This window comes from Nilaparvata lugens, chromosome 2 (genome assembly GCF_014356525.2).
Source record: "Nilaparvata lugens isolate BPH chromosome 2, ASM1435652v1, whole genome shotgun sequence".
Classification (NCBI taxonomy): Eukaryota; Metazoa; Arthropoda; class Insecta; order Hemiptera; family Delphacidae; genus Nilaparvata; species Nilaparvata lugens.
The window spans coordinates 56369819-56382443 of record NC_052505.1 but is presented as its reverse complement, the minus strand read 5'-3'; the positions used below and the strand labels follow the sequence as shown (position 1 = coordinate 56382443).

The 12625-nt window shown below is 35.4% G+C and overlaps 2 protein-coding genes across 7 annotated transcripts in view; one reads left to right on the top strand and one right to left on the bottom strand.

The window, feature by feature from the left end:
* LOC111054906 overlaps positions 1 to 12625 on the top strand; it is a 544055-nt gene that overhangs the window by 405305 nt on the left and 126125 nt on the right. The gene's annotated exons all lie outside the window — the stretch shown is intronic.
* The window catches only part of LOC111060552, an 89037-nt gene that overhangs the window by 22694 nt on the left and 53718 nt on the right, over positions 1 to 12625 (bottom strand). For all 4 annotated transcript variants that reach the window (XM_039419916.1, XM_039419919.1, XM_039419918.1 and 1 more), the window contains exon 2: positions 1277 to 1797. In XM_039419916.1, the coding sequence (XP_039275850.1) occupies positions 1277 to 1797 (521 nt within the window). The remainder of the gene's footprint in view (positions 1 to 1276; positions 1798 to 12625) is intronic.

The following is a 12625-nucleotide window of genomic DNA, read 5'->3' as shown; positions in this document are numbered from 1 at the left end:
AGAGTCAGCCGCGCCGTTCCGCGTCGACTGTTTCCCCTTCCACAGCGTCAAATCCAATCGAAAATACATAACAATATACATCAATGGATTTGCAATGACAGTGGCTACATTAATTATTTGTCTCAATTTCCTCTCAAACTACTGGTTTTGGAGTTAATCGAAGAAAACAAAAAAATCAAATCACAAACCCCCTAAATTTTTACATATATATTATTTTATCAAGAAAACTGCTAATTTTATTGGAAAAATGAATATAATAATATTGTAGTCCATAATGTAACGAATCGAATGGAATATAATAGAACTGTTTCCGATCAATGGTTACAGAGATAATTGATTTCCCGTGTTTACCTGCCTTTTTCATGTTCTAGGGGGCTGGGGCGGAAAGCTCCAAGGGGATTCCTTGGGACTTTTGGGAGAATGACCCTCTGGGAGGGTTCTATCGATGGCGGGAAATTCAGCTTTTATTTAATTTTCGGATCGAAACTGCTTTTTTGGACCTTCATTGACTGGGCTATTAAGTGAAATGCCAAACCGTCGACTTGAATCCTAGACCTCACTTCGTTCGGTCAATGATGTATTATGTACGTTGGATTATTTTGCTCTTGATATTATTGTTTTATTGACATATATGGAGGAGACCTTAAATAGAGGTTTGTGTCCTGAATAGAATGAAACTTTTATTCTATTATTCTGTTATTTTATTATGATGCATTCATAATTCATAATTTGACGTTTTTGATAGCATTGTTTGTATGCACTAAAGGAATAAAAATGGAAAAATAATTCTAATTCCAATTCTAATAATTCTAATTCTGATCAAATTAATTCAATTACTTGTAATCTGATATTTCTGTTGGAAAATTGATTGGAAAGATGATTTGGAAATTATAAAACGTTCAACTATCTACTGACCTATAAAATCTTGTTTTTAACAGCAATCAGTTGACGAGTCATTGTTCTGGACTGAACGGTAGTTGTTCATTCAATACAACACAATTTGCGACAAGATTCTCTTTGACATCTGTGTATCCTATGTATCTATTCTGCTGTGTGATAATATCAATAATAAACTGCTATGAATGCAAATTAATATCATCCAGTTAAATTAACATCCTAGCGATCAGTCAATCAACAAAATCATTATAATTATTGTTATTTCGAAGGCATATGAATTTATTTGCTACTACATGGCTCTTAACTTGAGATCCATCGACTATCAACTTGTTATTGCAACCGAAACGATGTGGAGATTAGCGGTTAGCTATCTACTGACCTAATATCTCGACTTCCTGGCGAACAGCAAGCAACTATAGCCCAAGTGCATCGGGTGGGCTCGCGGGGGGATGGAGACGGTTTGGCCCTGTCGTCAATCCCTCCACCCCCTCCACCAATGCGGTCCAGCACATCGTTAGGATCGTCAAAGTCGGACGGCAGTGGGGCGGCGGTGGGTGCAGGGGGCAGGTAGGTGCGGCTGGGGCCGATGGGGCAAGTGCAGAGTCCCCATGAAGCGACGCCACGAAAGTTGTGGAAGAGCGGTATGGTGAGATAAGGCTGTGGTGGCAGGAACCAGGGGGCCTGTCGGCGGGACACTGAGCTGATAGCAGCTGATTGCTCCAGTGTGGGATCTAGCGAGCTGATAGCAGCTGGTTGCTCCAGTGTGGGATCTAGCGACCTGATAGCAGCTGATTGCTGATCGTCAGCATGCGGAGTGGTTTTCAAGTCAACGCTGCCCAGTGCCAGTTTACTCATCACCAGCAAGTAGTACAGCAACATTCCAAACTTGAGCTCCATCGTCTAAAACACAACACAACACACTAAAATTGATATTGAGACTGAAATCAATTTCTAAAGTAATTTACAGACAGTTTAACATAACAACATGAAAAATATAATTGAGACAAGTAAAATGTTATTCATTTATTATACATTAATTATTATTCATTTATGCCTGATAAATGTGATAAAATTTATATCAAAAATATCCAACTCAAATTCAGTCCTATGCCATGAGAATGGACAACAATAGAAAATTCAATAGTACTACAGAAGAATCTTATCTGTGATTGAATTATATTTGATGAAATTGTAATAGAAGTTGCGATTACTTGAATGAAAAATCATTCACAAACACTGTAAAATTCATAGAATGAGCGGTGCACTGGGACAGCAGGGTGCACATTCCCCCAAAATCTGACAAGATGGTTTTTTACTCCCCTCAATATTTTGATCCACGCACTGAAGTGAAAATCATGAAATCTTCAATAAAAAGGGAATAGAAGTTGGAACCAAGCCAAAGATCAGAACCAAGCCTCGGTGGAAAGACTCGTACACCCCTTTGGTGAGAGTTAACTATAGGTACCCATTTTTTGAAATGCCTTTGAGTAGTATTATAGAGGGAAAAGTTTGGAAGACAATTTTTGACCGCCTCAGTTCTGTTTGGTGTAGTAAGGAGGTGTACATATCGAAAGTCCCCACCCCTACCCACTGTGCTAAGGGGGTGGGGTGTTTCAAAGTTACCATTTTTTGGTTTCTCGCATATAACTCGAAAACTATCAATAATCCAGTTGAAAATACAGTTGAAATTTTTCGCGACAGTCATAGCAGTGGTTTGCTGAATGAGCTAAATGAAGCTGAACCTCAAAGAACAACTAGTGGTTTTATCATGCCAAGTGCTAAATTCGATCCCATTAGGAATAATATTAGAAGTGATACTAGTCTAGAGGTGATACTGGATAGTCATCTATCCAATACTGATCATGTGTTTATTGTGGGAGGAGCTAATGATATATATTGTAATCAGGTCACTTATTATCAAAGAATTATGCTTTCCCGTCTTCAAGTGTTGAATTTTACAAATGTCTTGATTTCTACGATACCAATCAGATACGACCTACCTGAATGGTCTTGTGTTTATAAAGAGATAAGAGAAGCTGATAATAAAATTAAAAGATATTGTGGAAGGATGCATAATGCTCAGGTTATAGATCTTACTTATCTTAAGAAAGACCATTCCACCAGACACGGTTTACACATGAACTTGAGAGGTAAGAAGAGTATGACGGAAAAAATCATAACATTAATGGAGAATGAGGTTGATAGAAAAGTTATCGACCTTGAAGTTAGTGATCTTAGCTCTCCGGAAAACTAGTTGTTGGTTCTGTTTTCTGTTAATATAAGCAGTAACACAACAATCTTAGAAGTTATAAGTAAACAGGACCGGAGCTATTATAGTTGCGGGTTTAGTAACTATCGTAATGATGATAAACTAAAATAATTGTCTTTTCTGGAACATTCAAGGAATCTATAATAAGTTGGACTATTTGTCAATATTTTGCCGTGATTATAAAATATTTGGAAAATCATGCATTGCAGGGTACCAATTATTGCCGAGCATTGGATAAAGAAAACAGACCTCAATTTCATTCATTTGCCTGGATATAAAACTGCCTCTGTATAATAAAGGGCGATTCAGGGAAAAGGTGGAGCTGCTATATTTGTTGATGAAAAATTATATTACAAGGAACTTCGGCAGGTTAATGATATGTCGATGGAAATGGTCTGTGAGGTTGCAGCCATGGAATTGATTAGAGAAAAGATTATAATTCTATCTGTTTATAGACCATTCAATAGGGACATTACTTACTTCAACAATTTTTTAAGCTGTTTATATAATGTAATTAGTGTAGTTCTCATAGTGGCATCTGCTTAGTGATTCGTGGCGATTTTGATGTTAATTTCATTGACAATGACTGCTTATGAATTTCTTTGCCTGTTTTGGATTGAGTATCACCACCATGGATATCACTAGACCGAGTCAGAATTTAGTTACCATTGGGTCCTGTATTGATAATATATCTACTGACATCCATAGCAGTAGATGGTCATCTGAAATTATAAATACTGTCTTTTCCGATCATGATGCTGTCTTATTAGTGTTTTAATTCTATTGTAAGACACAGGTATGTGTGATGAGAGTACTGTAAATAGCTTTGAGTTTCGCCTTGTTAATAGTTATAATGTAAGAAATTTTCATAATATTTCAAATTCAATCAATTGGATTGATGTTTATTGTATTAAAAATGTGAATATAGATTTGAAAATATCTTGGAAGTATTTATGAAGGCGGTGAATGATACTTTTCAATTGAAAAATAGGAGATCAAGAAATGTTAATTTGAATAATAAATGGTATAGTGCGAACCTTAAAAAACTAAAAGATGTCTGTGATAGATTGTATCATTTATATGAAAGTTATGAAATGCCTGAATCACTTGCTGCCTATGAAGAAGCTGGGAGAATATATAGGAGGGAAACAATGCTGTCAAGAATTCAATATTATTCTTATATTGTTAGTAATTCTGTTAACAAAAGTAAAAACTTGTGGAGAATAGTGAATAGCCTTACATAATGTGAACTGTGTTGCAAAAATCCGAATAATAACATAAATGCTTAAGATTTTAATAATTTTTTTGTTGATAACATTTCTCGAATAAGCAAGAATATCCCTCTAAGTGTCAAGGATGCATCTCTCTGTTTTTATTAATATTGGAACAGCCTGGTGTCAGTTTTTCATTCATGCCAGTGTCAGTTGAGAAAATATTTGACGTTTTATTAAAATTGAATAATAGTAGCCTATGTGCTTAGACATTCACGGTTTGAATTTTATGAACTTGAAATTAGCTGCTCGCAATATCTAAGAGATATTAGCTCATCTGTTTAATGAATGTTTAATTGCAAACAGTATTTTTCCAGAAGATTTGAAAAATTTTAAAGGTCTTCCACTACACAAGAAAGGCTCAAAAACTGAGATAAACAATTTCCGACCTATTTCTATTGTTCCCATTTCATCTAAAGCATATGAGGTCTTGATGAATGAGAAGATGTCAGAATATTTTGAGAGCAATGTAATTACTACTAATAAACGATTTGGTTTTCGTCTAATTTAGAGGATGGTGATTCTGTAGGCTTTTGATCTTATAACTTTTCAAAAGCCTTCGATACTGTGCAGCATCAAATTCTGAAAGAAGAACTTACTTTCTATGATTTTTTCCAGAATGATGTACAACTCATATTGTCTTCTTTAAGAGACAGAAACCAGTTTGTCTGTAAGGATGGTGTCTTGTCCAGTGGTAGATGAGTTGAATGTGGCTGGCCTCAAGGCTCAATTCTGAGGCTCATACTCTCCAACATTTATATTAATGATCTTCCAATTGATATTGATAGCATGAACAATGATGGTTATTTGTTTGCAGATAGATGACTTGGGATTGAAAATTAACTACGTCTCCAAGCCTGATCTAGATTTAGAACTTGAAAGAAGTAACACAGTTATTAATGATTGGTGTGCCGCAAACAATCTATCTCTCAATAAGAATAAAACCACTGACATCAATTTCAGTTTCAATAGAAATTTAAATGAGCCTTTTCTTAAATTTTTGGGTCTTCACTCAGACCAATGTTTGTCATGGAATGTTCACCTAGATTATAAATCTGGCAGGTTGGCGAAAAGCATGTACATGTTACGAAGACTCAGTGCAACTGTTAATTCATCTGTTCTACTGAATGTTTATTTTGCACACATCCAAAGTATTTTAATGTATGGTATAACTCTTTCGGGGAACAGTGTGGAAGGCAAATCGATATTTATCCTCCAAAAAAAGGCAGTAAGAATAATTTCCAATATGCTATCTAAATCACACTGAGAGCCGCTTTTTGTCAACCTTTGGATATTAGCTGTACCATCATTATATGTCCTGTATGTATTATGATATGTGCATAGTAATTCAAATAGATATAAAAGAAACAGTACCTTTTATCATTTTAATACAAGAAACCGTCATAAACTGAGAGTTCAGCAATACTCACACACAAAATCACAAAAAAATGTATATTATAATTATGTCAGTCAAGTTATGGAATCATACTCCCGAACATCTGAAGCAGCTGCCACTCAATAAATTTGAGCGGGTTTTAGAAGAATTATTACTTGCTAAGTGCTTGTACCCTATAGACAAATAGTTTTAGGTTGAGTGGAGTTAGGCTACAACGCTGATACCGTAGCCTATACATCCTAACATTTAGTATAATTTTCACTCATAGCTTCAAGTTTTGTTGTGAACCTTTCATTGTTTTATGTTGTCTGACAATGGTCCATGTATTATTATAATAATATTTATGACCAATAAAATATTAATTTATATATTTATTTATTTATTCACACATTTGTTCATTGATTATTTATGTATTTATTCATTTATCCATTTATTTCATCATCATCATCATCATCTTCTTACAAGGATTAGGCTCTATTGGCCTGTACCGGCATCCATTTCTTCCTTGGTCTTCCTATGCCTCGCTTCCCTTCGGGTTTGTACTCCCATGCTAATATTGGGAGCCTATTGGATGGCATTCTGAATAGATGAGTAGACCAATTTTCCAGATATTTCTTCAGAATATCCAATAGCGGTTCTACATTCAATTCAGCTCTTATGTTGTCATTCCTTATTTTATCCAGTCTACTACAACCTTTGACCGCTCGTAAAAATCTCATTTCAGCAGCTTGTATACGAGATTCAGTTTGTCTGTTTAAGATCCATGCCTCACTACCGTATGTTATTAACAGTATCGCCATTGTTTCGTAAAACTTCAGCTGGGTATCTTGTCTCGTTCGCCTTCCTATAGCTCGTCTTATAGTGCCACAGACCGCACTGAATCTCGCCACTTTTTCACCAACATCTTCATCCTTATCGAATGAAATGCGGCATCCCAAGTAGCTGAAGTCTCTCACTTGATCTAATGCTTGATTGTCTATCACGATTTTTGATCTGACTGGCCACTTTCCCCTGAATGCCATTATCTTGGATTTTTGAGGTGAGATTTTCATGCCAAAGTCCAACCCAATTTCGTTTAACTTGAAAATAGCATATTGTAGTTTATCTTCAGTGTTGAAAATGATCACAGTGTCGTCAGCATATAGTAAAGAATTCATAAAAACATTATTGCAGAGGTCTATCCCTGCGTCAACATATCGATTCCAAATTTCCAGAATCTCGTCAGTGTATATATTGAAGAGAGTAGGCGACATTGGGCACCCTTGTCTTACACCTTTATTTATTTTGATTTTTCCCGTTTTTCTATAATTGCCGGACGTGATAACGATATCTGTATTGATGTATGCACGCGCAATTGCAGCAACAAGATGTTTGGGATATCCTTTTACGAGCATTATGTCCCACAATTTGGCCCTTGAAACGTTGTCAAATGCTTTCTGCCAATCAATAAACGCCATGTGAGTTTCACAATTGTATCCACGATTTTTCTCAATGATCTGCTTTAAGGTGAATACAGCATCCATACATGATCTTCCTTGGCGAAATCTCATCTGCTCTTCTCCTATCAGTGTTTCTGCAATAACTCTCAGGCGTCTATTCAGGATGTCAGCATATAACTTGTATGCAGTGTTCAAGAGGCTTATTCCACGATAATTCTCTGGGTTAGCTCTATCCTTCTTCTTGTGTATTGACACCACATTTGAGGTTTCCCACTCTGTAGGGATCCTGTGAGCTTTCCAGCACATATTGAACAAAGCTAGTAGTCTCAAATGCAGGAAAATACCTCCATACTTCACAAGTTCCATATTTATTTCATCCAGACCACTTGCTTTCCTGTTCTTCGACAGTTTAATCACTAGCAACAACTCATCAATGGTGATATTGTCAACTTGACATGCAGCACACTGTACTGTTATACTGTTGAGCACTGTTTCATCAAACCATAAATCCTCATAATGTCTTATCCATTCCGCTTCAGAGATACAATCAATTTTCACATTCTCTTTCCTTGGTTTTCCCATCGATTTAAGAAATTTATAAGCAAATTCTTGTCTCCCATGTATATCAGTCTCAACATTTGATATGAAGACATCCCAAGCTTGTTGGGTTGCTTGTCTTGTAATCCTTTTTGCATGATTTCTCGCCTGCTTATAGATCTCCTTATTCATATCTGTTTGGTTGTTAAGCCAATTCTTGTAAGATTTTTGCTTTTCATTTATTGCATCTCTGATTTCACTATTCCAAATATTCAATCCTTTCCGGTTCTGTCGCTTTACTCGTGTTCCAAGTGCTTCTGTGGCTGCCTGTTTGATGGCTCTCTGTAGATTTTCCCATTCCTCATCTATGGTGTCTTTTGTTGGCATTCTGGCTAGGTAGGTGTTCAATCGATTTTGGTACAATTGTTTAACACTCTCCTCTTGCAAAAGACCAACCTTGAATCCATCTATTTATTTATTTATTTACTTATTTATCTATTTATTTATTTATCCATTTATTTATTTATTTATGCAAGAAATCAAAAAATGTTACCTTTGAACCACCCCCACACCTTAGCACAGTGGGTAGGGGTGGGTACTTTTGCTCACCTCTGTACTACCCTAAACTGAACCTAAACCCTCCTAAAACCTGAACTGCGGGGTAAAAAATAATTGTCTTCCAAACTTTCCCTTCTATACCATTTTTTGAGCATTCATTGCTTGGACTAATGCAGTTCTTCTCAAATAATGATAAGAATAATGTCAAATAATTTATTGAATCAACCCTACATAGACTATATAATTATTCATCATAAATCAGCTGTCGAGTGGATTATAAATTGCATGCAATTAATATCTCAATGGAACTTGGTAAAAAGTCAGCTGTCGTGTGTACTATTAATTGCATGCAGTGAAGCATGCAATTAATAACTGGAATAATATAATATTCTCTCTCGACCTTTCTCTGCTCTCAACTCGGGCTGACCTGTTGCCAGTATGTCTTGGAAAAGATAAGCTTTTGATGTTAGCATTTTTGATACTCCAACCCCAACAGCCGTTTCCACACTGATATCTCGCCGATTCGACATACAGACAAGATTTACTCTGATGGACAATATAAGAGGAGGCTGTGGTTTATGACTGCACTAGGTCTTCTGTTCACAGAACTACTAGTTTCTAATGGTCGTGTTTCATATCAAAAGTAGGAATTCCATTCATGTTAGCTTTCAAGATTGTTTAAATGTTTTTAAAACGTGTCCAAATATTTTGAGCCCAAGGTGACTTGGAAAGCAGACCGGTCGCTTTGTGGCAAGGCAACTCTACTTATCAGTGAGTGAGTGAATGAATACAAGTGAGTGAATACGATTGTTTCCGCTCGAATACTGAGCTAAGTGCGGAGCAGTGTCCACATCACGCTAGAATGACTGCTGAAAGCATTCCACTAATCTTCAGTGCTAACATCTACTGGTGACATCTCAATGGTCTTTACGCAGATTGAAGCTAGTGATTTCGGCCATTCAATTCGGAAATAAATTGGTCAATGTAGGAGGAGAAGCTGAAGGAAGAGGATTGAATGAGATTTTCAGTATTGATTTCACTATTTTCATGGAAAATTCATGATGCTCGCATGAAACTTGCGTTCATAAGAGCTCAAAGAACTCATGAATACAGTATGATGTTGAGGTTGGAATGCAATAATGTATTTAAATTGCAATACCATGATGCTCTTGAGGAGAAGAATATGGAGGATGAGAAAGAAAAGGACACGAACGAGAAAAAAGGAGATTAGTTTATGTCTCTTCACTTCTGTAGATCACAATTTTATGCTGGTTTCTTCACTAATTCTACAATGTAGCTACTCAATAATATTATTGGAATTATAAACTATTTAAAACATTTTACAAGTGCATTGCATTCAATGCATTTTGCAAGTTCATTCAACAATAATGAAAAAGAAGAAGAGATGGTGGTGAAGGATTGGAGAAAAAGGTGTGGGAGGTGGAAAACAGGAAGGAGTAAGAGAAGAAGGACGAAGACTAGCACAAGAAAGAATAGGAGAAGAATGTTTTTGTGTCCGGCGTCGAAGGAGAAGAAACAGCAGGAGAAAAATTAATCAAAATGAATAAGTGGAGAAAGAGGAATAAGAAAGGAGAAATAATGAATAAGCTCCAGGAATGAATATAATAAACAAGAATTAACCAAGGTGGGAGGGAAACTAATCATTATCGGGAATCAAAGGATCAGATTGGATTAGATAAGAGTTCTTTATTCATGTCTTAACAATATTTACTGGCTCATACACTAATTCACATTAAATGACGGTATTGCTAGTTATTCAACGAATTTTACAAAGTATGAAAAATTATTCAATGAGAATGAAGATTGAATGCAACTAGATCAACGATACTATATAATATTGTGATAAGTTCATGAATCGACGGTGTTTCAACAAATAATTATTGTCAAAAAATTATCTCTGAAAATGATATAAAATTATACACGACCATCAACACTCATCAACACAGGAGTAGAGGACGAAGGAGAGTTGAATAATGTGTAATAGAGAGGGAGCTGAAGAAGGAAGATAACGAAAATGTATTTGTGAATTGTAGTTGAGAAAGGAAAAGAAAATCATAGCATCAGGTGAATAAATTGAGAAATTTTTAGCATTCTTGTAGTGAATGACATCGGAAATTTGTTTCCGAAATCTGCTCAAAACTTAGCGGTACTTCACTTGTGTATTGAGAGAGGCTTGAAGAATGAATGCTCTTCTTTACCAAGTGACACTCATATCAAGAAGCATCGTCTATATAAGTTCCAAATAATCTTCTTATCAAGTCAAGTGGGCACCCAAATAGCGGTTTTTAAATGTGGGAGAGAATATTTTAGATCCTAAGTAACTCCGTGTTGATACTTTTCAAATCGGTAGCACAGTTCACTAGAACTGGTGAACTTACACAAGTGTACAAAGTTATACTGTACCATACAGAAACGATAGCATCTTAGAATCTTTCAATGAATGCATCTTAGAATCTTTTAATCTGATAATGCTATCTTCTCTCTTTGTTTATACTTGCATGATGCTAGTTCGACTGGAACCAGTTCATATGTGTAAAGTTCTTAACGTAAGAAAATACATGACATGGCTAGAATGTACTAGCCACTCGAACTATTGAAAAAATTGAAAAAAAATACTGTAGGATTATACATGGAAACTCAGAGAATCATACTTGAAAATACAATAGTTCATATCTTTGATCGAGATTCTTATGTTTCTGATAAAAAATGTTATTTATGGAAGTGAAATGATTATCATCATTTAACAAACTATTCCAGGATTAATGATTTTTAATTATATTTATTCAAATTATGAGAGGCTTACTTGAATAATAACCCATTAGATTGATCCTATGAAATGAAATTGGATTTGTTTTTCATCGATAAATTTGATGTCAATACTTGACATCTCATTTTCATTTCAATTTCAATTTATTTATTCAGCATAACATTCAATTTCAATTTATTTCAATGAAAACAGTATAGATATTATATTCTAAAATTCCTCGAGCTATTAGCTCTGTCAGTTACCATGTTAATGAGAATTAAGTTCGGACCTGTGGGTAATGCTGTGAAGTAGCTGTAACAGTTTTCCACTATAAAAAGAACTCAACCATTCATATTATCAACTTGCATGTTGTAGACGCAGTTAAACTTCGGATCTCGGATACAGTATTTCTTGTGATACTAATTACTGAAGTGTGTTGAATTGTTAAAGAAAGCAGAATCAGATGCTTAGCATTCCTCCGCATATCATTTTATCTCCTTTGTTGCGGCATCATCATCCAATCTTCTGGATCGTTTGTAATATTATTATCAAAAGCTGAAGGACCCTATTGACTTAACAGACCTTGTACACTTAAGGTTTTCAAAGGCATGTGAAACTCACCAACTTTGATGAAGTTTGGCCAAACTTAAATCAAATTTGAAGAGCATCATAGATCACATAAACTTGCAAAGTCTTGGGTGCTATCACGTCAAAACAAGGGTTTGGTTGGACACATCGCTCTGTTGACGATGGAGCTGCGTTTACGAGATGAGCTGGATCCTGCATCACTCCCAAACAGTCACTGTAGTCCCACTCATTCAATAACAACAAAATGAATCCAATTTATTGAAGATGAATTCTGAGTTCAAAGATATTCAAAGCATAGAATCAAATAACTCAGTTCCAAATTCCGGAAAAATTCAAGTTTCCTGTTCTGATTATCCGAATAATATCAAAGACTAGTGCGAAGCCGACTAAAGATATCAAATGACGCTGTAATATCAGAGACGAATAATGCAAGTATCTAATTAACGTGGATAAAAATATGAATCTGAGTACCCTTTTTAAGTATTTCAAATTTGACGAATTCTGTGAAGAAGAGCAGCGACAATAGTTTGACTATTTTTGTTATCAATGAGGTGATCACTATTTCCATATCCAGTAAACAAAGAGAACCGTTTGATAAACAAAACTTTCTCATTCACAAAGCAGTCACTGTATCTCAACTTTATCATGGATCAGTAACTTATGACACTGTTATAAGTATTAATAGCTCAAATCGAAAGAATATAATATCACCCATAAAACATTTCCAAGTCTTGAAATTGATGGCAAAATAATTTCTCCATTGGATGATCGAATAATAGTGATTCTAAAAGAAAAGATAAGATTCGAATATACAATACTATTTTCAAATGTTTAAACTCATGAAAAAACTAGAATACTAATCATTTATGTAAGCCTTTACCTACTCAATAGCCTTGATCCCGA